Raw genomic sequence first — 27,830 nt, forward strand, 5'->3', positions numbered from 1 at the left:
TGGAACTTCGCCTTTCCAGAGCTCTACCCCACTAGGGAAAGATAGAAACAAGCTAAGAGTACGAATCCACCTGCCAGTGTCTATGTTTAGTGGAGAAGTAATTTCAGAAGCCCAACCTTCTGCAGCCCATAAACAATTATGGTCCATACTCCCAGAGGGATAAAGAACAGGAAAGCTTCCAATGGAGGGGGTGGGGTATAGAATTCTGATCATGGAAATTATATGGAATTGTACCCGTTACCTTACAATCTTGTTAATTATTATTAAAGCATTTTAAAAAAGGAATATAAGAGTAGGTATGTTAACATCAGGTGAAGTATACTTTAGAGCAAAGAGTTTATAAGTGGAACATACTGATGGCAATGCCAGTATATGAAGAAGGTATAATAATCCTATGTCCCTATTAAGAGGGCTGTCAATAGATGGAGAAGGACGGGGCAGTCATTAAAGGAGAAACAGATAAATCTACAATTTAGGTGAAGACCTCAGAATCCCTTTCTTAGTTAGCAATGATCAGAACTAATTAGCTGTTAGTCAGAAGCAGCAATACAGAAAACACCAATACTGACCAAAAAGGGTCTGATATTTATACAGTTCTCCATACAATAAAAGAATCAACATTTTTTTTTCAAGTGTCCATGGAACATAATCAGTGGTAATCCATGATTTCTTAAACTCCTCAGCTAATATCCTAATATACAAATCAGAGTTTTCTCTCTATATAGAATGTAACTTCAGGGGGCTGGGTAGTAGCACATCTGGTTGAGTGTACATGTTACAGTGCACAAGGATCCAGGATCAAGCCTCTGGTTCCCATCTGGAAGGGGAAAACTTCCAAAGTGGTAAAGTAGTGCTGCAGGTATCTCTCTGTCTCTCGCCCTCTCTATCACCCCCTTCCCTCTCAATTTCTGGCTGTGTCTATCTAGTAAGTAAATAAAGATAATAAAAAAATTTAAAAAAAAAGAATGTAACTCCAGGGTTACTTGAAATTTAGAGGTGGGGGCTAGCCAGTGGCACACCTGGTTAAACACATACATTACAAATGCGCAAGGACTCTGGTCCAAGTTCCTGGTCCCCACCTGCAGTGTTTGCTTCACAAGTGGTGAAGTAGTACTGCAGGTTTCTCTCTGTCTCTCTCATACCTTCAAAACTTGGTAATTTAGTCCAGGGGCTCGGCCTCCTGGACTGCATCAGGCAAAGGCTGGGTATCTCTCCCGCCCCTCCCTTCTCAGTCTCTATCCAATAATAAATAAAAGAAAAACATTAAAAATAATAAAACATAAAGGTTTATGTATATTTTAACACTGATTTCTATCTATTGATTGATCATAGGATACTCTAGTTATACAGTAAGATTTACTGAGAATATTTTCACTGCAAAAGTAATCTTATAGCCACTGTACACTAATTTCTTTTTAAATTATTTTATTCATTTGCTTTTTTTTTTTTTTCCTCCAGGGTTATTGCTGGGCTCAGTGCCTGCACCATGAATCCACTGCTCCTGGAGGCCATTTTTCCCCCCTTTTGTTGCCCTTGTTGTGGCTATTATTGTTGCCATTGTTGATGTTGTTCGTTGTTGGATAGGACAGAAAGAAATGGAGAGAGGTGGGAAAGACAGAGAGGGGGAGAGAAAGATAAACACCTGCAGACCTGCTTCACCGCCTGTGAAGTGACTCCCCTGCAGGTGGGGAGCCAGGGGCTCGAACTGGGATCCTTCCTCCGGTCCTTGCGCTTTGCGCCACATGCGCTTAACCCACTGCGCCACCGCCCGACCCCCTTATTTACTTTTTTTTTTTTTTTTGATAGAGACAGTGAGAAACTGAAAAGAAATGGGGAGATAAAAAAGAGAGAGAAGAAAGAAAAATATCTCGAACTCTGCTTTACTACTTGTGAAACTTCCTCCTGGCAGATGGAGATCAGGTTCTTGAGCCTCGTTCCTTGTGCATGGCAACATGTATAATCTACCAACTGTGCTTCCTCATGGTCCCTAAACTAATTTTTTAAGACCAGAGTCAATCTTTACTGTTACATGATATTTAACATTAAAGTTAAGCACATGTTGAGGGACATCAAGTTACAGTAGGAATACATACCAGAACCCATAACAGCACATATCAGGACCATGGAATTATATTTGATTTCAGGAGCACTTCTCTCATCTGCGAGCAGTCTATGTAAAATCTGTACAAGTTTAGCACTTTCTAGATCTTTCTCAGCAGTACCTAGAACATAAAACAAAGTACCAGTTATATCTATCAGTCTGAACGCTACACAATTTGGCTACCCACCATTTCTCCATTTTTTTTTTTCCAGGATTACTGATGGGGCTCATTGCTGGCACTATGCATCCACTACTCCTGGAGGTCATTTTTTTTTAAAATTTTATTTGACAGGACAGATTTTATTTGAAAGATGATGGGAAGAGAGATAGACACCTGTGAAACAACCCCCCTTCAGGTGGGGTTCAAGGGGTTTGAACTGGGATCCTTGTGCTTAGTACCATGTGCTTAATCTGGTACACCACTGCCTGCCCCCACCCCCAACCCCACCATTTCTCTATCTTGAAATTGCCCATGTAAAATGTTCTGAAAGGGACTATTACTTGATAATGACCCAGAAGACCAATGTTAAATTCAGACATAAACTTCAGTAGACATTTCAGGAGTTTAAGCATAGAATTTAACATTAAAACATTCTGCTTAATATAAGCATTCTGCTTAATATGGAGCATTTTGATCGCTAAATAAATAAATACAATAACACAGCATCAAGGATCTGTGAGGAACAGACAAAGCTAAATTATTTACAGTGCTCAATAATTTTCAAAAGTTAAATATGGCTATCTTACAGAGCAATAATTGTATTCATAAGCACTTATTCACAAAATTAAATATTACACTTACAGAAAATTCTGTATAGGAACACTGATAGCAACTGTACTTTTTTCATTTTTTATTTATGATTATTAGTAGGTTCCAAGATTATAAGATATCAAGGTATAGTTCCATACCACACCTACCACCAAAGTTCTGTGTTCCCACCTACCCACCTATCTCCCAAAGAGAACCACCAGAGTTCTCGCAAGTCCTAGGAACAGTTCCCTTGTTTATTATTTTTTTTGCAAGTTCATGTCTATCAGTTCTCTAGATTCTATATAGAGTGAAATCCAGTAGTTGCCTTTCATCTTTTTACTAATTTCACTAAGCATAATCACCTCTACTATTCACTTTATCCCAAATGACACAGTATCATCTTTTTTGAAGGCATAGTAGTATGCCATGGAATATATATCCCATAACTTCTTTATCCAGTCATCTGTTGATGGGCATTTAGGCTGCTTCCACTCTTTGGCTATTGTGAATAATGTATCTATGTCCCTTCTACTTAGTGTTTAAGTGTCTTTTGGATAAATGCTTAAAAGTGGTATCATTGGATTACAAGGTAATCCTATTTTTATTTGTTTAGGGACTCTCTATACAGTCTTCCAAAGGAGCTGCACCAGCTTGCATTCCCAGCAGAAGTGTAGCAGAGTCCTTTTTTCTCCACAACTTCATGGACACCTGTCTTCATGCTTGAGAGTTCAAGGATTTATCCACTGCGCCACCTGACTTTCAATATCACTTTTATCTACTGTGCCCCTGACTTTCAATATCACTTTTGCTGCATCTCATAGGATTTAGTAGCACATCTCTGTTTTTGCTGTTCTCCAGATAATTTTGTTACTTCTATTTGATTCCTTCATTCAACTAAATAAATATTAAGTCATATACTATTTAGTGTAAACATATTTCAGATCTTCCCCATTTTCTTTTTGTGGTGAATTCTAGCTATATACTACTATGATGAGGAACGATGCTACTTAGGATTTCTATTTTTACACATTTATTAAGATCATTTTTTTGTTTCCCAACAATACTTAAAATATTCCATTGTGCATGGGAGAAGAATGTTTATAATTTCTTTTGGGATAAAAAGTTTCTGACTATATTGTTTAAGTCCATCTCATCTGTTGTCTTACTTCACTATTTCTTGTTTCATTTTTTAAATTTGTTGTTTCATGTGGATGCTTTTCCATAGTGATTCTTTCAGTTTAATCACATTTTATTTCCATGAGTCTCTGCTCCATACTTCGCTTTGTGGTTAATACGATTGCATCCATCTCATTTAATATGCTTGTCTCAACTCACTGTAGGTTTTCTTTTTCTCCTCCTAAATGGCACAGTTTCACAAAGGGTTTATGTGTTCATAATTTCACTGCTCCCAGTGGACTTTTTAAAAAAATATTTATTTATTTATTCCCTTTTGTTGCCATTGTTGTTTTATTGTTGTCGTCATTGGTGGACAGGAGAAAAATGGAGAGAGGAGGGGAAGACAGAAGGGGAGAGAAAGATAAGACATCTGCAGACCTGCTTCACCACTTGTGAAGCGACTCCCCATCAGGTGGGGAGCTGGGGGCTTGAACCAGGATCCTTACACAGGTCCTTGCGCTTTGCAGCACCTGCACTTAACCCACTGCGCTACTTCTTCTTCTAGCGTTTGCCACTGCGCTACTGCCTGACTCCCTCTCAGTGGACTTTTATCCCCTCAGATAAAATGTGGAAGGCATAGAGGAAGAGAGGAGGGAGGAAAGATAGAAAGGAGGAGAGACACCACAGCACTGCTTCACTGCTTGTGAAGCTTTGCCTGTGCGCAGTGCTCCTAGGTGGTGGCCAGGGTCTATACCAAGTGAGCCAGCCATCTTCCAGCCCCATCTAACTCATACTCCCCCCACCACCCCACAGAGACAGGCAGGTTGAAAGAGACAGATGGAGAAAGAGAGAAATGGAGTGTGAGGGTGAGAGAGATAGGCCAACCATAGCCAATGTAGTGGGGGCCAGACTTCAGCCTAGGTCACACACATCACTATCAACTAAGCCGTTTTGTGGGTCCAACTGTACTGCTTCAGTCCACTTAAAAATAAAACAGAAAGGGGAGTTGGTCGGTGGCGCAGTGGGTTAAGCGCACGTGGCGCAAAGCGCAGGGACCCGCGTAAGGATCCTGGCTCGAGCCCCCGGCTCCCCACCTGCAGGGGAGTCGCTTCACGGGCAGTGAAGCAGGTCTGCAGGTGTCTATCTTTCTCTCCCCTCTCTCTGTCTTCCCCTCCTCTCTCCATTTCTCTCTGCCCTATCTAACGACAAAGCAACGTCAACAATGGCAATAATAACCACAACGAGGCTGCAACAACTAGGGCAACAAAAAGGGGGAAAAATGGCCTCCAGGAGCGGTGGATTCATGGTGCAAGCACCGAGCCCAGCAATAACCCTGGAGGAAAAAATAAAATAAAATAAAATAAAACAGAAAGAAAGGAAAAGAGGGAAAAAAAAGAAAGAAAGAGAGAGAGAGGAAGGAGGGAAGGAAGAAAGGAAGAAAAGATTAACTGGAACAATAGGAGAAATGGAAAATTAGTCCTAGTCTCTGGGACGCTAGCAAACAATATATTTGATGTTTTCTAAATGTTATTTGGTTTCTCCACAAAAAAGGGACTGTTAATTTTTTCTGTATTATCGAAGTGTCCACAATTTGAGAATAAACCATTAAAGCAACCTTAAGGCACTGCACTAAAAATGCTGCTAAAAGCACAATTAAAGTGGATGCCTGTGGTGATAATATGTAGAATATAATTTTCCACATCCTCAGATATATGGAGAGAGAGAGAGAGAGAGAATGACTTCTATTTCACTAGATAACTTTATCTAAGGTAAAAACGGGCAAAAACAAAAGCAAACAAAAAAAAAATTAAGTTTTGTCACTTGGATACTCACCCAATTCTAAAGCTGTGATTAGTGCTAGAGCAACAAGGGCTTCATTCTGCATTATTACATGTTCACTAGTTGCCATGGTAACTAGGTGCTTGATACCACCACTTTGTACAATGGTTTTAATTACATCCTATAACAAATAAGCAATAATTATAAACCATAGTTGTCAATGTAGGTGACATTATAATCAGTCACATAATCACTAATTTGAGTGATTTTTCTGACAGTGTCCTCTCAAAATCATCACATTTAACCATAATTATTTTTCCACATAAAGGAGAAAGCTTTTCAGCTTTAAATAAATTCTAAAATAGTGACAATTAAAATTTCCTAAATAAAAGAAAACCTTTGCAGTGCAATCAAGGAATTTAATTACAGAAGATACTCAAGAAATAAAAGCACCACCATAGCTCTTAATATTATTTTTTCAGAGGTGCACCAAAAGTTGAAAAATAAGAACAGAAGCGAAAACAAAGCAGAACTTGGACTGGAGTTGGTGTATTGCACTTTGGTGAAAGACTAGACACGTAGCATGTACAGACTATTGTATTTTATTTTACTGCTGACTGTAAACCATTAACTCCTCAAAAAGAAAAAAGTCTTTTTAGATTTTTATTATAGCACTAGGTAGTCATTCTCTAGATGTTCTGGATAAAGTTGGGAAATGGAGGGGTTGCTTTTACCCCTTGATACACATGCTAAGATCTTAAACAAAACCTTAGCAAACCAAATACATTAAATGAAAATTACTGTACATCATGATCAACTCAGGTTTATCCCATGTATTCAAGGATAGTTCAATATACCCAAATAAATTCAACAAACCAACATCAGCAGAAGTTGAAAAAAAAATAAATAGCATAGTTCTGGGACCAGGTGGTGGCATACCTGATTAAGTGCACATATCATGGTGTACAAAGGCCTGAGTTCAAGCTCTCACTTCACACCTGTCATGATTGGGGGAGAGAAACTTCATGGCAGTGAAGCAGTGCTGCAGATGTCTCTCTTTTTCTCTTCCTCTCTATCTCCTCCTCCTCTCTTGATTTCTCTCTGTCTCTATCAAAAATAAATATAATATTTTTAAAAGAAAAATCTACATGTTACATCAATAATTGTAGTGAAAAATGTTTCACAAGGTTCAACCCCCATTTTATGACAGAATGCTTTTAAAAATATATTTCTATTCATTTTTTTTTTTTGATGAAGGAGAGGAAGAGGGCAAAGAGGGGGGCAAGATGTGGGGAGGGCAGGAACAACGAAGCACTTCTCAGCTCTGGATTCTGGTAGTGCTGGGGACTGAACCTGGGCCCTTGGAGCCTCACACATGAAAAACTTTTGTAGAACTATTATGATGTATCCCCAGCCTGGCAAAACTCTTGAAACAGAGATAGAAAGACATAACTTAACATTGTAGACCATTTACAACAAACCAATTGCCAATGTTAAAAACCTGAATGGTTTCCTTTAAGATGAGGAACAAGATAAGGAAGTTCTTCTCAGTATTTTCCAACACAGCTTTGTAAATTCTAGTCATAGCAATTAGGCAAGAAATAAAAGGGATTCATATTGGACAAGAAGTAGACAAGTCACTATTTGTATATGACACGATAGTACATATCAAAAATCCTAAAGGAAAGAAAAAAAATCTAGAGAAAAATCTCTGAGAAACAAAAAGTAAATATAGTGAAGTGGGGGGTTGTAAAATTAATATACATAGATGAATATTATAAGAAGCAGTGAACCAATAGGAGAAGAAATCAAGACATCAACCTTACTATATACTAAAAGGTATTCAGAAATAAATTAACAAGTGGTTAAATATACATTAACTTATATATGTAAAAGAATGAAACAGCATCACTGTATCTGAGGAAAGTTAGATGAAACAAATGATCATATTTATTTCTATTTTTGTCTTCATCTTAGAGTTTAATTCTTGAATTAAGTCTAATTTAATGGAAAGTCTTAATTATGAAATATTTAAAAATTATGTGGGCCAGGAACCATTTAACAGATTAATTATATACTTTACCAAGCATGAGGACTTGGGTTTAAATAATAATAATAATAAACCAGACCATGTGGGTGCTTCATGGGTGGTGGGCCAATGCTTTGGTATCTTTCTGTCAAAAATAAAAATTTGCTGGGAAGATGGATCAGTGGCATTGGCCACTGATGAGGGCCTAATACTCTAATACTGTATAAGCATAAATAAGTGAAAAATAAATGAAAAAAACAAAAACTTTCTTTGCTATTTCCCACAATTTCCAAATAATTTGAAGTATAACACAACATAGCCCAAGTTAACTTCAATAATATAAAGCAAGTTGTACTAAGAAATTCTTAAGACTTGGGGGGCGGAGCCAAGATGGCAACTTGGAGGCAACTGCTAGCATGAGCTCTGACAACAACTGCAGAAACAACTGCAAGAAAGGGTAGGATACCTGGCTGTCAGCAGGACGGTGAATAAGGGGTCCTAAGTGTGCCAAGGAGGTGACTATAGCTCAGTTTGGGTTAGAAGACAGAGAAAAAAAGAAAGAAAATTTTTTGATTATTTCTGAAGCACATGGCTCTCCACCACCCTATAACCAGACCCCTGGGGCTGGAGAGCTGCTACTAGCAGGCTCCCCGCTGAGCTTTTTCTTTAGCAAGATTCCTGGCTCATCAGGGGTGTGATTCCAATCCTTTTCCTTTCTGATTCCCTTTGCTCTTTTTTTTTTTCTTTCTAAGTGCCTCAAGCACAATTGGAGTGACAACATATCTGACCAATCAAACCCTCACCCTGCCTGGGAAAGACTACCAAAGGTTTTTTTTTTTTTTTTACTTTTTCTTTTCTTTTCTTTTTTTTTCTCTTTCTTTCTTTCTTCTTCTTTTTTTTTTTTTTTTTTTTTAAGCAATTGACTATCTTTGCTCAGGCTGCCTGAGCCAATCGGGAGCCATCCAAGCTGCAGACTGACTGTTAGGGTGTTTTACTCTGTTCTATTTTATTATTACTGTTATATATACATGTGTCCCTCCCCAACCCCCTTCAGGGTGACCAAAATTAACTTTTAGTGTATTTTCTATTGCTAAGTGACTGGGTATCCTATCCATTGAACTTTTCACTCTACCTACCTTCTCTATCCTCTCTCCCCCTTCTCCCGCTTCCTAGCTAATTAAAACAAAAAACAAAAAACTCTTTCCTTTCACTGATATTTCTTTTCATTTTTTTTCTCATTCTTGTCTTCTTTTCTTCATTCCTCCTTCTTCTGCTTTCTGAATTCATTGATACTCGTTTGTGAATTATTTTGGGGAAAAATCTGACTCAGAGTGGACTCTCTTCATGTGTGTCTCTTCTCTACTTCCCTTTCTCCTCTTGGTACCCTGAGAATTTACAGTTGACAGTAGATTTGCATAATTGTCTATTCTTGCTATCCCTTTTTTCCTTTCTCTTTCTTGTTCATTTGGATTTGGCTGCTATTTTTTCTTGGACTAGAGGCATTGTTTGGCTACCTGGTACTGGTTAAACTGCTTCAATCCTTGCTTCAGCCACTATTGTAATTTCCGAGGCTGGTGGCTGCATTTGCCACAAAGGTATTTAGTATAGCGTGGCTTGTACTCAAAACACAACAGCTGAAGAACAAGAGAACACAAAAATAAAAAACATCCATAAAAAAATTGGTTAAACCAAGAGCAAAAAAAAAAAAACCTGCTACTATAATGAATGAAGATAGGAGCCCAGAAGAAACTCCAAATCAGTCAGAAGGAACCATAGAAAAGAAAAGCATGAAAGCAATAATAAGCCTAATAATCACAGAAATGAAGACAACTATGGAGGAAAGTGCTATCAGAATTAGGGAAACAACTGATGAGACCCTCAAGGAAAATACTAGCTACCTCGAGGTAATTAGAGAACTGAAATAGCTGAACTGAAGAAAGAAGCTGAGGGAAGGGAAAGAACACTAACAGAAGCAGAAAACAGAATTACCCAGACAGAGGATGAGCTAGAGAAAAATAAGAAAGAGGTGAAAGGGCTCAAAAAAGAGACTGAGAGACACTGAAAACAACAACAGAGACATATGGGATGATCTCAAAAGAAGTAACATTTGTATAACTGGCCTGCCAGAGGAAGAAAGAGAGGAAGGGGAAGTAAACACTCTAGAGGAAATAATGGAAGAAAACTTCCCTTTCCTAAACAACAAAAAGGACATTAAGATTCAAGAGGCCCAGACAGTCCCAAACAGAATCAACCCATACCTGAAGACACCAAGGCACATTATAGTTACAATGAAAAGAAGTAAGGATAAAGAAAGGATCCTAAAGGCTGCAAGAGAAAAACAAATGTCACATACATGGGAAAACCCATAAGACTATCAGCAGACTTTTCCACTCAAACTCTAAAAGCCAGAAGAGAATGGCCATGTATCTATCGAGCCCTGAAAGAAAAAGGTTTTCAACCAAGGATAATATATTCTGCTAGACTTTCACTCAAACTAGATGGAGGCATCAAAACCTTTTCAGACAGACAACAGTTAAAGGAGGCAACCATCACCAAGCCTGTCCTGAAAGAGGTTCTAAAAGACCTTCTATAATACTTGCCATATATCAGAGCAAATAAAAAGTTGTTAAATAATGGCACTTCAATATATTCAATCCATAATATCAGTAAATGTCAATGGCTTAAACTCACCCATCAAAAGGTACAGAGTGGGAGGATGGATCAGATAACATAACCCAACCATATGCTGTTTGCAAGAATCCCATCTGACCCAACAAGATAAACACAGACTTAAACTGAAAGGATGGAAGACTATCATACAGGCTAATGGACCACAAAAAAAGGCAGTAACAGCCATTCTCATCTCTGACACAATAGATTTTAAATTAAATAAAGTAATAAAAGATAAGCAAGGCCATTACATAATGATTAGAGGATCAATCAACCAAGAAGACTTAATTATTAACATCTATGCACCCAATGAGGGAACATCTAAATACATCAAACACCTACTGAAAGAACTACAAAAATACATCAACAGTAATACAATAATAGTGGGAGACTTTAACACCCCACTCTCACACATAAACAGATCAAATAAGCAGAGAATCAAGAAAGAAACTAGAGAATTAAATGAAGAGATGGACACATTAGACCTCCTGGATATTTTAGAGTTCTTCACCACAAAATACTGGAATACACATTCTTTTCAAATCCAAAAAAACATATACTCAAGGACAGACCACATGTTAGGCCACAAATACAGTATCAACAAATTCAAGAGCACTGAAATCATCCAAAGTATCTTCTCAGACCATAGTGGAGTAAAGCTACCATTCAACAACAAACAGAAAATTACTAAAAGTAACAGAATTTGGAAACTCAACAACATACTGCTTAAGAACCACTGGGTCAGAGAGACAGTCAAGCAAGAAATTCAAATGTTCCTGGAAACAAATGAAAATGAAGACACAAGCTATCAAAATATTTGGGACACAGCTAAAGCAGTATGAAGAGGGAAACTCATAGCCATACAAACACATATTATAGAACAAGAAAAAGCTCAAATAAACGACCTGACTACATGCCTTAAGGACTTAGAGGAAGAGGAACAAAGGAACCCTAAAGCAACCAGAAGGACAGAAATCACTAACAATAGAGCAGAAATAAACAACATTGAAAATAAGAGAGCCATACAAAAGATCAATGAAACCAAATGTTGTTTCTTTGAAAAATTAAACAAGATTAACAAACCTTTAGCCAGACTAAAATAAAAAAAAAAGGGAGGACACTCAAATTAATAGAATCGTAAACGATAGAGAAGATATCACAACTGACGCCACAGAAATCCAGAAAATCACATGAACCTTCTATGAAGAACTATATGCCACTAAGCTAGAAAATCTGGAAGAAATGGAAGAATTTCTAGAAACATATGCCCTTCCAAAACTTAACCAAGAAGAACTACAAAACCTAAACACACCAATCACAGACAAAGGAATTAAAACAGTTATTAGGAATCTCCCCAATAACAAAAGTCCTAGAACAGATGGCCTCACAAACGAATTCTACAAAACCTTCAGAAAACAGTTAATACCCATACTTCTAAAGCTTTTCCATAAGATCGAAGAAACAGGAACACTCCCTTCCACCTTCTATGAAGTCAACATCACCTGGATACCAAAAGCAAATAGGGACAAGAGCAAAAAAGGAAAACTACAGACCCATATCTCTGATGAAAACAATGCCAAAATATTAAATAAGATCTTGGCCAACCGGATACAGCAGCATATCAAAAAGATTGTTCATCACAATCAAGTGGGATTTATCCCAGGAATGCAAGGCCAAAAATCATGATTATCTCAATAGATGCAGAGAAAGCCTTTGACAAAATCCAACACCCTTTCATACTCAAAACACTACAAAAAATGGGAATAGACAGGAAATTCCTCAGGTAGTGGAACATGCTCTATTGCTGATCCAAGTTGAGGGCAAGGTCCTATGGGGGCACACAAAGGGGTCTATTTTTTTTTGTTGTTCCTGATGGAAATAACCAGTAACAATGGAGAGAGGGATTTGAGTTTTGAGCCCATCAAGTCTGTTTGGGAATCTCAGGACTCCCTGATTAGGGTTCCAACTGATGGAATGGCCTGATAGTGACTAAGAGTCATCGTTAAAGTATGCCAGTCTCTGGCCTTTATTCAGCTTTTGCAGTCCTTGCCTTGATAAGGTTAGCTTTGGAGTGAGTGAGAGAACCTGTAATAGGAAGTAGGTGAGGAGGATTCTTTTTTAAAAAGAATGCAAGAAGCTGTTAGAAGAGAAACTGTTGGAGTTTCTCAAGATGGGAATAAGTGAGGTTTCACAAGATTACCTTTTATAGGTATCTGACAACCTCATGCCCAGCTGATGTCAATCAGGGCAAAGACATAACATGGAGAGCTATCCTTGAATATTATTCATATTGAAGGTTCATGAGTGATTATATTGCTTTTGGCTGCTGTTTTTTTTTTTTTTTTTGCAATATTTATTATACAACTTTAGGAACTGATACAAAAACTCATAAGAGTTGTAGTGATGGCTTCAAAAATGAATAGTTGTGAGTTACAAAGCTGGGGGTAAACAACAGTCTTTTGATTCTTCCTTTGATGCTTTTATTATGCCACCACATGGTTCTGTTCTTTTTTTTAAATTTCTTAATATTGGGGAATTAATGTTTTACATTTGACAGTAAATACAATAGTTTGTACATGCATAACATTTCCAGTTTTCCATATAACAATTCAACCCCCACTAGGTCCTCTGCCATCCTTCTTGGATCTGTATTCTCCCCACCCACCCACCCCAGAGTCTTTTACTTTGGTGCAATATGCCAATTCAGTTCAGGTTCTACTTGTGTTTTCTCTTCTGATCTTGTTTTTCAACTTCTGCTTGAGAGTGAGATCATCCCAGATTATCCTTCTGTTTCTTTCTTAATTTATTTTTATTGTTGTTGTAGTTATTGTTGTTGATGTCGTCACTGTTAAGATAGGACAGAGAAATGGAGAGAGGAGGGGAAGACAGAGAGGGGGAGAGAAAAATAGACACCTGCAGACCTGCTTCATAGCCTGTGAGCAGAAACAAACCAATGGGACTACATCAAATGCAAAGCTTTGGCACAGCCAGAGACCCCTCAGAGAATGGGAGATGATCTTCCAATGACACACATCAGACAAGAGGCTAATAACAAAAATATATAAAGAGCTCACCAAACTTAGCAACAAAAAAAGCAAATACCTCATCCAAAAAATGGGCAGACGATACGAACAGAATATTCACTACAGAAGAGATCCAATAGGCCAACAAATATATGAAAAATTGCTCCAGGTCACTGGTTGTCAGAGAAATGCAAACAAAGACCACAATGAGATACCACCTCACCTCTGTCGAGAATGGCTTACAGCAAAAATGACAGCAGCAACACATGCTGGAGAGGCTGTGGGGACAAAGAAACCCTCCTGCACTACTGGTGGGAATGTAAATTGGTCCAACCTCTGTGGAGAGCATTCTGTACAACCCTCACAAGGCATGATTTCTCTCTGTTCTCTATAACAACAACAAGAACAGTGATATCAATAACAACAAGGGTAACAAAATGGAAAAAATGGCTTCCAGGAGCAGTGGATTTGTAGTGCAGGCACTGAGCCCTAGCAATATCCCTGGAGGCAAAAAAAAAAAAAAAAAAAACTTGTTCATTTATTGTATTTCTAAGAGAAAAACTGAGATTGAGGGGGGTGGAATAGAGAGAGAGACAGACAGAGAGAGAGAGAGAGAGAAGAGGCACTGAGACCTATAGTACTGCTTCCCACTTGTGAAGCTGTCTCCCTGAAGGTGAGATCAGGGGCTTGAATCCTTGTCCTTGGGTATTATAATATGTGCCATCAAGTGAATGCACCACAACCTAGGCCTCTGTGACTTACTTTTGATTTACTGTGTCGTATAAGGGCCGAGAGCAGCCTGTTGGACTCCCCCATCACACCAGCATGATCTTTGGCATCACACCACTCTACCAAACGCTCCACCAACTTTACATTCTGTCCCAGTTGCTGCGCAGCTTCTGCTGTAAGGAGGAAGGCAAGACACAATGAATGCAGCACTTACAGACCATCAACTGGAGAAACCAGCACAGAGGCATGTGAAGAAGACCCACTTAGAGGCAGCTCTGGCTGATGGTGGTGCTGGGGATTGAACCTGAGATCTCAGAGCTTCAGGTATGAGAGTCTTTTGCATAACTTTTATGCTATTTCCCTAGCCCAAAACACAGAATTCATAATCTTTTGGTTTAGCCTAGTAATCGTGATTACTCTTGCAAACAACAGGCTTTTAAGAATCCTCTAAGGAATCAAGAAAGAGAAAAATCTGGCATTTGTAAATAAATAAAACGATTCATTCCAAGAAGTGATTTTCACTATTGCTTCTGTATAAAGAAAAAGGGTTTCCCTGTTTGCACAACATTTTTTTAAAAAAAGAATTTGACTGTTAATGTGGCATACATGTTAAGAGAGAAGAGAAAAATAGAAATGGAATGCTCAAATATAAAAAAGACCTCAAGAATTACTAGTAAATCATCCTAAGCCTAGGATTCTGTTTTTCATTTTTATTTGTTTTTATAACCAGAGCACTGTTCAGCTCTGGCTGATGATAGTGCTAGGGATTGAACTTGGGACCTCAGAGTATCAGGCATGAAAGTCTTTTACATAATCACTATACTGTTTTTCCAGTCCCAGGATTGTGTTTTAATAAAAAGAGATACAAGATACTGCAGGATAATTCCTATTTAAAATCAAGTGCAACAAGCATGAGAATTACTGAATAGGGTTCTAAAACCAATCCCATTTTGTCATTGCTTGCTGCTGATGTTTATATTCACATAATTCTGAAAGCTAAAAACATTTTTTCCCAATTAGAAGCACATTAAAAGTATTATGCAAAAAACCCAAAAAAGCAAAAACAAAAAACCACTTCAGAAAAGTTTATCTTTTACCTTGTGCATCTATTAGCATTCTCAGTGTTCCCAGAAGTTTGAACTGAACTGGTGGCATTTCAGATTTAAGAAATTTCAAAACTGTTCCTGTGACTCCAGCTGATAACATCTTTGCTTTATTTACAACTAGAGAAAGAGAACGGAGTCGATGATTAAGTGCTGTTAGCATTCAATACACATTTATTGTGTATTTTGTCTTTAAAGGCATATTTTTTCTATTTTAAAAGTAGTCCTTGTTATTGCAAATCATTTATTAATGAATTTTAAGAACAAGGTTGGGAACAATGGTGATTGATTAAGTATCCTGTAAGGATATACATATATAACATGTAAGGCCATAATTACTGCCTTTTTCAGCCAAACCTCAAGACACTCCAATAATTGTATCCCTCATATTCCCCAATCTGTCAATCATAATTAAATCACTAATAAAAAATAACTTGTAAAGGTAATTTGTCAATGTTGCCTTATTAAATTCCTAAACTTTAATGCTTCTTTTACATCCATCTAATATAGTTATTACAGACAATTATCAGTATGCTAGTATGAATCACACTGACAGTTGATTTCTTCATACAGAGTGAGGGTTGCAAGTCAATGAACCAGCAATTTATTTTTGAAAAGAATAGTTTTACCTATTTCCTATACTACTTCTAGTGGTAAGGTGACTATATTACCAAGTTTTTAATCTAAAAAGATACATTCTAGCTGCTTTTGATAATTCTAAATCTACATGCAGGGGGAAAAAGCCATAAACTTTAATAGTCATTCTTTAGGAGACTGTATGGATACTATTGCTGCATTTGGGCTGAAGATGCTTAAAAAGTTTTACAGATATAAAGGGCCTAGACCTCTAACAGATTCTTCTTTCTACCATCACTGGTCATCTACATCAGGAACAATATCATAAACCTTCTTGTGGGCCTCTACAGGACATTGCCCTCAATACAGAACAACAGTGGTAGAAACTGCCTCACTCTCCAAAGGAAGGCTGGAACAACATACTCTGCCACTCGAGGAAGACAGGTCCTGAAATGACTAGAGTAGAATGTTCCTAGCTATGACCATGGAATGTGAGCTCAGACCGACAGGGATAGAGGTTACACAGGCTCCTGTGCTGAATATGAATAGACATGGGCCCTAGGTCAGACTGATGGGGTTTAGAGTTAATAGTAATTATATAATTTTCCCATATTTGGGAGCTACTCTCTGCCCTGATCCAGCTTTCTAGTCCTATTCTTACAACACCTTCACAAAGAATACTTTCAGCTCATCTGCATGTGGGCTATGGGGCTCAGGCAAAACTTACTAAAGTCATGGGTGTCCTGGAATATACCTAAAATAGACTTCTTAGCTTCTTCCAACACGAAGACCCCAAATCTTATTTCCTATATTCTTACCCTTAGGTCCCTGCTTACTAATTTGTTCTGCTTTATATTTTAATGCTTTTCAGCTACCAAACTGTGGTGCTACCATGATACCAACCTAAATTCCCTAGGCAGATGACCTTACCAATGTGTCCTAGAACCCCATCTATCCAGAGCCCTGTCCCATTAGGGAAAGACAAAAATAGGCTGGAGGTATGGATCCACCTGCCAATGCCCATGTCCAGTGGAGCAGCAATTGAAGCCAGACCTCCCACCTTCTGTACCCCATAAAGATCTTTAGTCCATACTCCCAGAGGGATAAATAATAGGGAAGGTCCCAATGGAGAGGACAGGATGCAGTGGGAATTGTGTGAAATTGCACCCCTCTTATGCCACAACTTGATCATTATTAAATCACTAAAAAAGGAACAGAGGAAAAAAAGTTTAACTATTAAATAAGAAAAACAATTAAAAATACACAGGAGGTAATATACAGAATATTTGAAAGATCTGTGGTAAGTCAAAGATTGTTTACATAGTCCCCCAAACACAGTTAAAGTGAGATCCATTTACTGGTAAGAAAAATGTAAACAATTTGAAGATTATTTTTTGTGGTTTTGGTCACAGCAGGTCCACAAAGGACATAATGAATATTTTCCTTAAGACACCAAGCTCTAACCAACACAACGATTGCCACCTCAATATGCTTCACTTCAGACTGTGTCCAGAGACTTCACGTGTGGAATGACAACCCTTCAACTTCATTACTCGGGTGAGACCTTTCCTTTCATAGTATACTGTAATTTCATCTCAGGTGGTTCACTTTCTAACAAAGTCCCAAAACCGAGATATACACCAGTTTCTGTGAGAGAGAGCATATGTTCACACGTATCCATAAACTACTGCAAAATATATACCTGAAAGCAGAAGTACACTAGAATTTGCAGTGAGTACCCCCCTAACACTTCCTCTCCACTATTTCAAGCTTTGGGTCCATGATTGCTCAACAATTTGTTTGGCTTCGTATGTTAACTCTCTTTTCAGTCACCAGGTTCCAGATGTCATCAGGATGCCAGCCAGGCTTCCCTAGACTGAAGACCCCACCAATGTGGCCTGGAGCTCCGCTTCCCCAGAGACCCACCCTACTAGGGAAAGAGAAAGGCAGACTGGGAGTATGGACCAACCAGTCAACGCCCATGTTCAGCGGGGAAGCAATTACAGAAGCCAGACCTTCCACCTTCTGCAACCCACAATGACCCTGGGTCCATGCTCCCAGAGGGATAGAGAATGGGAAAGCTATCAGGGGAGGGGGTGGGAAATGGAGATTGGGTGGTGGGAATTGTGTGGAGTTGTACCCCTCCTACCCTATGGTTTTGTTAATTAATCCTTTCTTAAATAAATTTAAAAAAAAAGACACCAAGCTCTTCCTTACACAGCCTCTTCCCCCTAGTCTTACCTGGAATGGCCAAGTTCCTGAGGGCACTCAGTGCTGCATGCTGCACTGTCACATTTCCATCTTCTACATGTCTGTCCAACAAACTCATAAGCTTTTCAACAATTCCATGGTCTACCATATGGATACAATTCCCATCTGAATAAAACAAAAGCATTTTTCTTCCCTTTACAAATGCACATAAGTATCTTATAATACCGATACCCATTATCTACACTGTGGAAAATGGAGCTATTTGAAAATAAAATAGATTCTAATTCTTTCTCCCATCATATTTAGAGATTAGTTGGTCACTGGTTTCATAAGCCTGATTATAAAGTTTTTAAAATTTGAAAAAATAAAATAAAAACCAAAAAATCTGCCAGAAGTCAAGTTCAGAGACTATATATATATATATATCAGAAGAGTAATAGAAGACACAGACACAAAATTCCCACCATTCTTGGTGAAGGGTACAAGATGAGCCTCTTTGGGGAGGCCATCAACATTGTCACTGGGGCTCAGCAGGTACTCAGAATGGTGAACCCAGAGCAAAGAGACTCTTATTCTGAGGCACCAAAGTCTCAGGTTCATGGTGAATTCATCTTCTTGGGAAAACTCTAAGCAGAACTTGGAATGGAGCTGGTGTACTGCACCAAAGTAAAAGACTCTGGGGTGGTGGGGAGGGTTTGGCTCCTGAAACATGATGGGCAGGAGAGGGCCTACAGGGGATATTGGTATGTGGAAATGTTATGCATGTACAAACAACTTTATTGTACTGTTGACTGTAAACCATTAATACTCCAATAAATAAATTAAAAAGAGAGAGAGAAAAAAATATTTGGTTTAAAAAGCAAGACTAAAAAGCTTACCATTTCTGGCAAAATTTGCAATTGCCAAAGCTCCAGCAAGTTGCAGCTGTTGGTTATTTGATGGAATCCAGGATAGTACCCTTTGAAACACGTTACCTTTCCCTCCTTCAAATAATTTCTGCATGGATTCATCTGGTGGCATATAAGACAAACAGCTAAGAGGAAAATAATAGCTTTTTAAATTTTTTTATTATCTTTTTATGTATTGGATAGAAACAGCCAGAAATCGAGAGGGAAGGATGAGAAAGAGAAACACCTGCAGCCCTGCTTCACCACTCGCAAAGTTTTCCCCCTGCAGGTGGGGGCCAGGGGCTCGAACCTGGGTCCTTTCACACTGTAACATGTCACTCAACCAGGTGTGCCACCTCCCGGCCCCTAATATCTTTTTAAAACAAAAAACAAAAAAACTTTCCTTTCTTTTTAATTTTTTAAAAATTATCTTTATTTATAGCCAGAAAATGAGAGGAATGGGGAGATAAAGAGGGAGACAGAGAGATACCTGCAGCATTGCTTCACCACTCACGAAGCTTCTGCAGGTGGGAACCAGGGGTTTGAACTAGGGTCCTTGCATACTTAACATGTGAGCTCAACAATGTGTGCCACCACTCAGCCCCCTTCACCCTCCCAAATGGAAAATAATGACTTCTTTGATACCAGAAGTTAGTATAGACACATATTTTCTAGGATCATTATCTATAATGTTCTCCTCATGATGTGTTTACAGTTTCAAAATTATTCCATTAGCAGGTTTAAATAGGAAATGGAAATATGAAGTGGAAAAATTAGGTGTTTAATACAGTATGTTCAAAAGAAACAATACATTTATAAAATCTCACAACCAAGTTATTTGTTCATATAAACTAGAACTTACCTCCAAGAAGTAACAGAACCATTAGATCTGAAGCAGTTTTGAGCTCAGCAATATCATCCTCCTTTTCACTTTCCATTTTCTGTTGGACAATCTCTAGTAGACACTCTACCAAGCCCGCTTCAACCAGCTGGAGTTTAATAGAATCTAAACAGAGATTGAGCAAAATAACCTAAACTTGAGATGAAATAGGAACTCTGGTTCCTATTTATTATGAGTCATAATAAAAAAGAAAATGTCTGATTTAGACAATGTACCTTCAAAGATTTGAGTTCAACAGGAATTTTTTGACTTGCTTCAGTATACACAAGTTTTACCTTATTTTTTCCATTGACTTGTCACCTTTCTTAATGTCTAGTAGGAGGCAACAAATTGGTTATAGATCTTAAGCAAATCATTCTACAGTTATTTTAGATACTATATGCACATATGAAAGCCCAATGCTATAGAACAGCCCATGTTATTTAAAATAAGTGCACACTGAGGTGGCAAAAGGTCATGTGGGTAGATGGCTGCCCTTGGCAGGCTATCTGGGGGTACTACACTCTACACATCTTACCTCTCTCTGTCTTGGTCTCTGAGTAAGTAAGTCTGAAGTCTGCAAAATGCTCAGTAAGAAAATAAATAAAATCCTATATTTTGAACATTACTGATAAGTATTTTAAAACAAAAGCAAAATAAAGCAAACATTACTGCTATGTAAAGTTGAAATATACTCACTAATGTAATTTGAATCCACAAAGTTATTAAAAAGGGATGAACTAAGCAGGTTTGAAGCTGGCCTCCTGTGCACTGAAGAAAGTGTCAGCACTGTCCTTTCTTTCCCTCTATGACTCTGACAAAAAAGTCAGCCTGGAGGAGGGACGTGGTTGTGCACCTGGTAGAATGTCTCTGTAGTAATATGCAAGGACCTGGGTTCAAGCCTGTGGTCCCCATCTGCAGTGGGAAAACTTCATGAGTAGTGATGCAGTGCCTCAGGTGTTTCTATGGATCCAGAGTCTAGAGTGCTAACCATTATACCAAGAATAGCCTTGGAGGTATTTCTCTTTTTTTCTCCCTCTCTATTTTAACATAAATGGTCTTCCCTATCACTTTCTCTCTAACTGCTCTATCAAATAAATTAAAAATATTTTTTAAAAAGTCAGTCTGGAGTGACAAAGCCCTGGAGATGACACCTCTCTGTCCTCACCCTCCCTCCAAAGAAATTAAGAGCTTGTAATAATGTTCCTACTCGTGACCACAGAATGTGAGTTCAGATCCACAGGGATACAGAGGTCACATAGGCTCCCAAGCTGAATATAGGCCCCAGATCACATCAAATTGATGGGATTTACAGTAAAAAAAAATGTATACACCTTTCCCATACTTGGTAGCTACTCTCTTCCCTGATCCAGCTTTCTGTTCCTTTTTCCAGCCATGACATCATCTCCCCAGACAATAACTTGGATCCACCTGCATATCAGATGTCAGGCTCAGAAAGAAAAAGAATAGTATAGTCATGGGCTCTTTGGAATATAACTAAAATAGTCCTACTATCTACAAAACGGAGACCCCATCTCTTCATATGAACCATTTCAGCCTTTAGGTTCATGACTAATCAACAACTTGTTTGGCTCTATATGTTAACTCTTTTTTTCAGCTACCATGTTCCAGATGCTAATATGATGCCAACCGGACTTCCCTGGGCAGACGACCCCACCAATGTGTTCTGGAGCTTGGTTTCCCCAGAACCCTGTCCCACTAGTGAAAGAGAGGGGTAGGCTGGGAGTATGGATCGACCTATCAATATCCCATGTTCAGCAGAGAAGCAATTATAGAAGACAGACCTTCCACCTTCTGCACCCCATAATGATCCTGGATCCATATTCCCAGAGGGATAAAGACTAGGAAAGCTATCAGGGCAGGGGATGGGATATGGAGTTCTGGTGGTGGAAATTGTGTGCAGTTGTACCCCTCTTATCCTATGGTTTTTGTCAATGTTTCCTTTGTATAAATGAAAATTAAAAAAATATATATCAGAAAAAAGTATTTGATATGTACATATGAACTTGAATTCATTTTTGTATAGATATTATTCTAGGGCAACAAATATAACTTTCTGAATTTTATAAGGAAGGCTTTCAGGTGAACATTAATTTAAAACTCTAAGTTATGATACATCTGAATGCTTGCTATTTCCCTAACAAAAGTTGAAGAAAATTAGATTTTCTTTTATTATGCCAACATCATAAGGAATTCTAATCCCAACTATAGAATTTACATCCCAACTATATTTATGGGTTAACAGTTTGTTGAGACATGGGTACACTATTTCAAAACATTTTCACTCCATCTTGGGTCCTTTTCCATCAACATGCACCAGGACTCCCAAACCTCACTCACCCCTCTTTCTCTCCTTCCCCAGAGTCTTTTACTTTGGTGTAACACATCAAATCCAGTCCAAGTTTCACTTTGCATTTTCCTTTTCTGCCCTTGTTTCTGAAGTTCCACCTATGAGTGAGATCATCCTATATTCATCCTTCTCTTTCTTGCTTACCTCACTTATCTTACTCCTTTCAAAAATTATCTTCATGAAAACATTTTCTGTCTCTTTTTGTCAGAGTTGGGATATGCAATTTTCACTGCTAGAAGCTCTTTTGTTCCTCCCCTTCAGACAGGGAGACAAAACAGACAGAGATGGAAACTTTACAGCCCTGGAGCTCCCCACACTGCCATGACATGTTCCATATAGGACTGGGGATCAACCCTGAGCCACTGTACACAGGCTCACAGGGAGGCAGGCAACTGTCCAGGCCACACACTCTTCTCTCACATTAAATCAATTTTATATACAAGTCTAGTCACAGAAATGACTGCAGTGATTATATGTGCACATTTCTCCCGTCTTCTCTAGTCGTGCAGACATTCATTTCTCTATTTTAACCTATAGTGGCTTAACCTAAATGCTTTTGGAATATTTGATGCTGCATAAAATAAATGTAGTGACCTTAAGAAAAAATATGCTACAAAGAATAAGTTTGTGAGTCGGGCAGTCGCGCAGCGGGTTAAGCACATGTGGCGCAAAGCCAAGGACCTGCGTAAGGATCCTGGTTGGAGCCCCCGGCTCCCACCTGCAGGGGAGTTGCTTCCCAGGTGTTGAAGCAGGTCTGTAGGTATCTTTCTCTCTCCCTCTCTGTCTTCCCCATCTCTCTCCATTTCTCTCTGTCCTAGCCAACAACAACAACAATAATAACTACAACAATAAAACAAGAGCAACAAAAGGGAATAAAAAAAAAAAGAGTAAGTTTAATTTCAATGCTGTTTTTCAGTTGGGCTTTACTTTCATCACTGGGTTCCTTTGCTGCATATGTATATTTCAACAGCAATGGTAGTTTTAGCCTTTTATTTGGGATAAACAAAAGACCTCTTGTTGATGTAGCAATTTCCTTTCATAAAATTTTAATGTGTAAAATGTTACTTTTTGTATTCTATTACTAGACCACTGAGCTTTAGAATACCATCTTGGGATACACTGAATATTCAAACTGGAGTGATTTTAAAAGGTATGCCTACACTGTTCATGCAGAAAATAGGGCATCATCTAGGTTACAGAATGTTAGGGCTAGAAATGCATGACAACCAAAACTGAAAACCATGATGAAAAAGCCTTAAAATACTTTTTTAAAAAAGTCATTCAACATTTAATGCCTAACAATTGAAATTGAATTTTAAATGTTGGAATCATTTTCCTTTATATACCAGGAAAATCAAGGATGACTGGTAAGGATATCCCAGAAACAAATTTTTAAAGTTAACATTTTAGCCACTGTACAACTATAAAACAGAATTGAAGTAGTAGAAAAAAATAACATAACTATTATAAGAGATAAAAACATAAATATTATAAGAATTCTCTGTCATGACTAAAAGTTATGACTTTTAATTGACTAAAAGTTACAATAAAAATTTCATTTGGTCAAAACACCAAAGAGTAAGGTCTAAGTAGTCCAATAATGGCATACCTAGTAAAGCAAATGACCATGCTCAAGGACCCAGGTTCAAGCTCCCACTCCCCACCTGCAGGGGGGATGTTTCATATACAGTGAAATCTGTTGCAGGTATCTCTCTTCTTCTCCCCCTCTTTCTATTTCCCTCTTCCCTCTCAAATTTTCTATCAAAAATAAATAAAATATATATAAAGAATAAGGCCTAAGGCACTCAGAGAAATTTGGATGTGCTAAAGCTTGCAGATCTTTTACAGTTAGACTCTAATCACTTAAATGAGGAAATTTAAAGTGCAATGAGCAAAATATTGTACCAATGCAGAAAGCCCCAACACAGACCAAACTACACTGTTGCATCCAATAGTATATTTTATCTTCATTATCATTTCCATATTTATTTGTGTATGCAGTTATGCATGGATAGACATACAGTAGTTATTATTAACTCATGTGCATAAAATTTACATGCATGTTTTTTTAATTTTTAAAATTTTTTATTGGGGAATTAATGTTTAACATTTAACAGTTAGTACAATAGTTTGTACATGCATAACATTCCCCAGTTTCCCATATAACAATACAACCCCCCCTAGGTCCTCTAAATCCTTCTTGGACCTGTATTCTCCCCACCCACCCACCCCAGAGTCTTTTACTTTGGTGCAATATGGCAATTCCATTTCAGGTTCTACTTGTGTTTTCTTTTCTGATCTTGTTTTTCAACTTCTGCCTGAGAGTGAGATCATCCCATATTCATCCTTCTGTTTCTGACTTATTTCACTCAACATGATTTTTTCAAGGTCCATCCAATATTGGCTGAAAACGGTGAAGTCACCATTTTTTACAGCTGAGTAGTATTCCATTGTGTATATATACCACAACTTGCTCAGCCACTCATCTGTTGTTGGACACCTGGGTTGCTTCCAGGTTTTGGCTATTACAAATTGTACTGCCAAGAACATATGTGTACACAGATCTTTCTGGATAGATATGTTGGGTTCCCTAGGATATATCCACAAGAGAGGAATTGCAGGATCACAGGGTAGGCCCATTTCTAGCCTTCTGAGAGTTCTCCAGACTGTTCTCCACAGAGGTTGGACCAATTGACATTCCCACCAGCAGTGTAGGAGGGTTCCTTTGACCCCACAACCTCTCCAGCATTTGCTGCTGTTACCTTTTCTGATGTATGACATTCTCACAGGAGTGAAGTGGTATCTCGTTGTTGTCTTTATTTGCATTTCTCTGACAATCAGAGACTTGGAGCATTTTTTCATGTGTTTCTCAGCCTTCTGGATCTCATCTGTGGTGAATATTCTGTCCATGTCCTCCCCCCATTTTTGGATGGTTATTTGTTGTCTTGTTGTTGAGTTTGGCAAGCTCTTTATATATGTTAGTTTTTAAACTCTTGTCTTGTGTATGGCATGTAAAGATCTTCTCCCATTCTGTGAGGGGTCTCTTGGTTTGGGTAATGGTTTCTTTTGCTGTGAAGAAGCTTTTTAATTTGATGTAGTCCCATAGGTTTATACTTGCCTTAGTCTTCTTTGTAATTAGATTAGTTTCATTGAAGATGTCTTTAAAGTTTATGCAGAAAAGAGTTCTGCCAATATTTTCTTCTAAGTATCAGATAGTTTGTGGTCTAACATACAAGTCCTTGATCCACTTGGAATTTACTTTTGTATTTGGTGAAATACAGTGATTCAGTTTCATTCTTCTCCATGTTTCAACCCATTGTTTCCAACACCATTTGTTGAAGAGACTCTGCTTTCCCCATTTAATAGTCTGAGCCCCTTTGTCAAAGATTAGATGTCCATAGGTGTGGGGGCTCACTTCTGGGCTCTCAATTCTATTCCACTGGTCACAGTGTGTCTATTCATGTTCTAGTACCAAGCAGTTTTGATGACAATGGCCCTATAATACAATTTGAGATCTAGGAGTGTGATGCCTCCAGTTCTGTTCTTTTTTCTCAAGATTGTTTTAGCAATTCTAGGTCTTTTCTGGTTCCAGATAAACATTTGTAGCATTTATTCTGTTCTGCTAAAAAATGTGCTTGGGAACTTGATGTGGATAGCATTAAATTTGTAGATGGCTCTGGGTAGTATATTCATTTTGATGAGGTTAATTCTACCAACCCATGAACATGGAATATATTTCCACTTCTTTGTGTCTTTTTCAATTTCCTTGAGTAGTGACTCATAATTTTCAGCATACAAGTCTTTCACTTCTTTGGTTAGGTTTAGTCCTAGATATTTTATTGTTTTAGTTGCTATAGTAAAAGGAATTGATTTCTGGATTTCAATTTCTTCTAGCTTAGTGTTTGCATAGAGCAATGCCACTGACTTTTGAATGTTAATTTTGTAGCCTGACAATTTACTGTATTTCCTGATGATTTCCAAAAGTTTCTTGCTGGATTCCTTAGGTTTTTCTGTGTATACTATCATGTCATCTGCAAATAGGGAGAGTTTGACTTCTTCTCTTCCAATCTATATCCGTTTAATTCCTGGCTCCTGTCTGATTTCTATGGCAAGAACTTCCAACAGTATGTTGAATAGTAATGGTGATAGTGGGCAGCCCTGTCTAGTACCTGATCTGAGTGGAAATGCTTCCAGTTTTTCACCATTGAGTATGATGTTGGCTGTAGGTTTGCTATATATAGACTCTACTATCTTCAGGAATTTTCCATCTATTCCCATTTTTTGTAGTGCTCTGATCATAAAGGGATGTTGTATTTTATCAAAGGCTTTCTCTGCATCTATTGATATGACCATGTGGTTTTTGGTCTTGCTTTTGTTGATGTTGTGGATCACATTGATTGATTTATGCATATTAAACCAACCTTGCATGCCTGGGATAAACCCCACTTGGTCATGATGAACAATGTTTTGAATATACTGCTGTATTCGGTTGGCTAGAATTTTGTTCAGTATTTTAGCATCTATGTTCATCAGAGATATTGGTCTGTAGTTTCCTTGTTTGGTTGTGTCCCTGTCTCCTTTGGTATCAGAATGATGTTGGCTTCATAGAAGCTGGCAGGGAGTATTCCAGTGTCTTCAATCTTCTGGAAGACTTTTAAAAGTAGAGGTATTAGTTCTTCTTTGAAGGTTTTGTAGAATTCATTTGTAAAACCATCTGGTCCAGCACTTATATTTTTGGGGAGATTTCTGATAACTGTTTCAATTTCATTAGCTGTGATGGGCCTGTTCATGTTATCTACTTCCTCTTTATTTAGTTTTGGAAGTTGGTAGGTATCTAGGAAATCGTCCATTTCTTCCAGGTTCTCTAGCTTGGTGGCACATAGTTGTTCATAGAAGCCTCGCATGATATGTTGAATTTCTGCAGTGTCTGTTGTGCTATCTCCTCTTTCATTTATGATCTGATTTATTTAGGTCTTCTCCCTTTGTTTTGTGAGTCTGGCTAAAGGTTTGTCAATTTTGTTTACTCTTTTGAAGAACCAACATTTACTTTTTGTTGATCTTTTGTATGGTTTTCTTATTCTCAATGTCATTTATTTCTGCCCTAACTTTAGTGATTTCTGTCCTTCTGGTTGCTTTAGGGTTCCTTTGTTCTTCTTCTTCTTCTAGGTCTTTGAGATGTGCAATCAGGCTGTTAATTTGTGCTTTTTCTTGTTTCCTAATGTGTGCTTGTATAGCTATGAACTTCCCTGTTACTACTGCTTTAGCTGTGTCCCAAATATTTTGATAGATTGTGTCTTCATTTTCACTGAAGTCTCAAAACATTTTGATTTCTTCCTTTATTTCCTCTTTGACCCAGAGGTTGTTAAGAAGGGTACTGTTGAGCTTCCACATTTTGGGACTATTACTAATCTTTTGTTGATTGTTAAGTGTTAGTTTAATTCCACTGTGGTCTGAGAAGATGCTTTGGAGGATTTCAGTGCTCTTGAATTGGCTGATGCTGTCTTTGTGGCCTAACATATGGTCTATCCTTGAGAATGACCCATGTGGACTTGAGTAAAATGTGTATTCCAGTTTCTTGGGATGAATGACTCTGAAAATGCCCAA

General features: G+C 38.1%; 1 protein-coding gene across 6 annotated transcripts in view; it reads right to left on the reverse strand.

Moving 5' to 3' along the window:
- Positions 1–27,830, reverse strand: part of RAP1GDS1 (Rap1 GTPase-GDP dissociation stimulator 1) — a 199,672-nt gene that overhangs the window by 9,443 nt on the left and 162,399 nt on the right. For 4 of the 6 annotated variants that reach the window (XM_016192391.2, XM_007532738.3, XM_016192390.2 and 1 more), the window contains 7 exons: positions 19,838–19,981; positions 18,967–19,098; positions 18,119–18,253; positions 15,296–15,421; positions 14,232–14,371; positions 5,802–5,928; positions 2,094–2,222 (listed from right to left, as the gene is read on the reverse strand). In XM_016192391.2, coding sequence (XP_016047877.2) covers positions 2,094–2,222; positions 5,802–5,928; positions 14,232–14,371; positions 15,296–15,421; positions 18,119–18,253; positions 18,967–19,098; positions 19,838–19,981 — 933 coding nt within the window. The remainder of the gene's footprint in view (positions 1–2,093; positions 2,223–5,801; positions 5,929–14,231; positions 14,372–15,295; positions 15,422–18,118; positions 18,254–18,966; positions 19,099–19,837; positions 19,982–27,830) is intronic. The other 2 variants (XM_060187719.1, XM_016192392.2) reach the window with 1 other exon arrangement.

The sequence above is a fragment of the Erinaceus europaeus genome, chromosome 3, assembly GCF_950295315.1.
Source record: "Erinaceus europaeus chromosome 3, mEriEur2.1, whole genome shotgun sequence".
Taxonomy (NCBI): Eukaryota; Metazoa; Chordata; class Mammalia; order Eulipotyphla; family Erinaceidae; genus Erinaceus; species Erinaceus europaeus.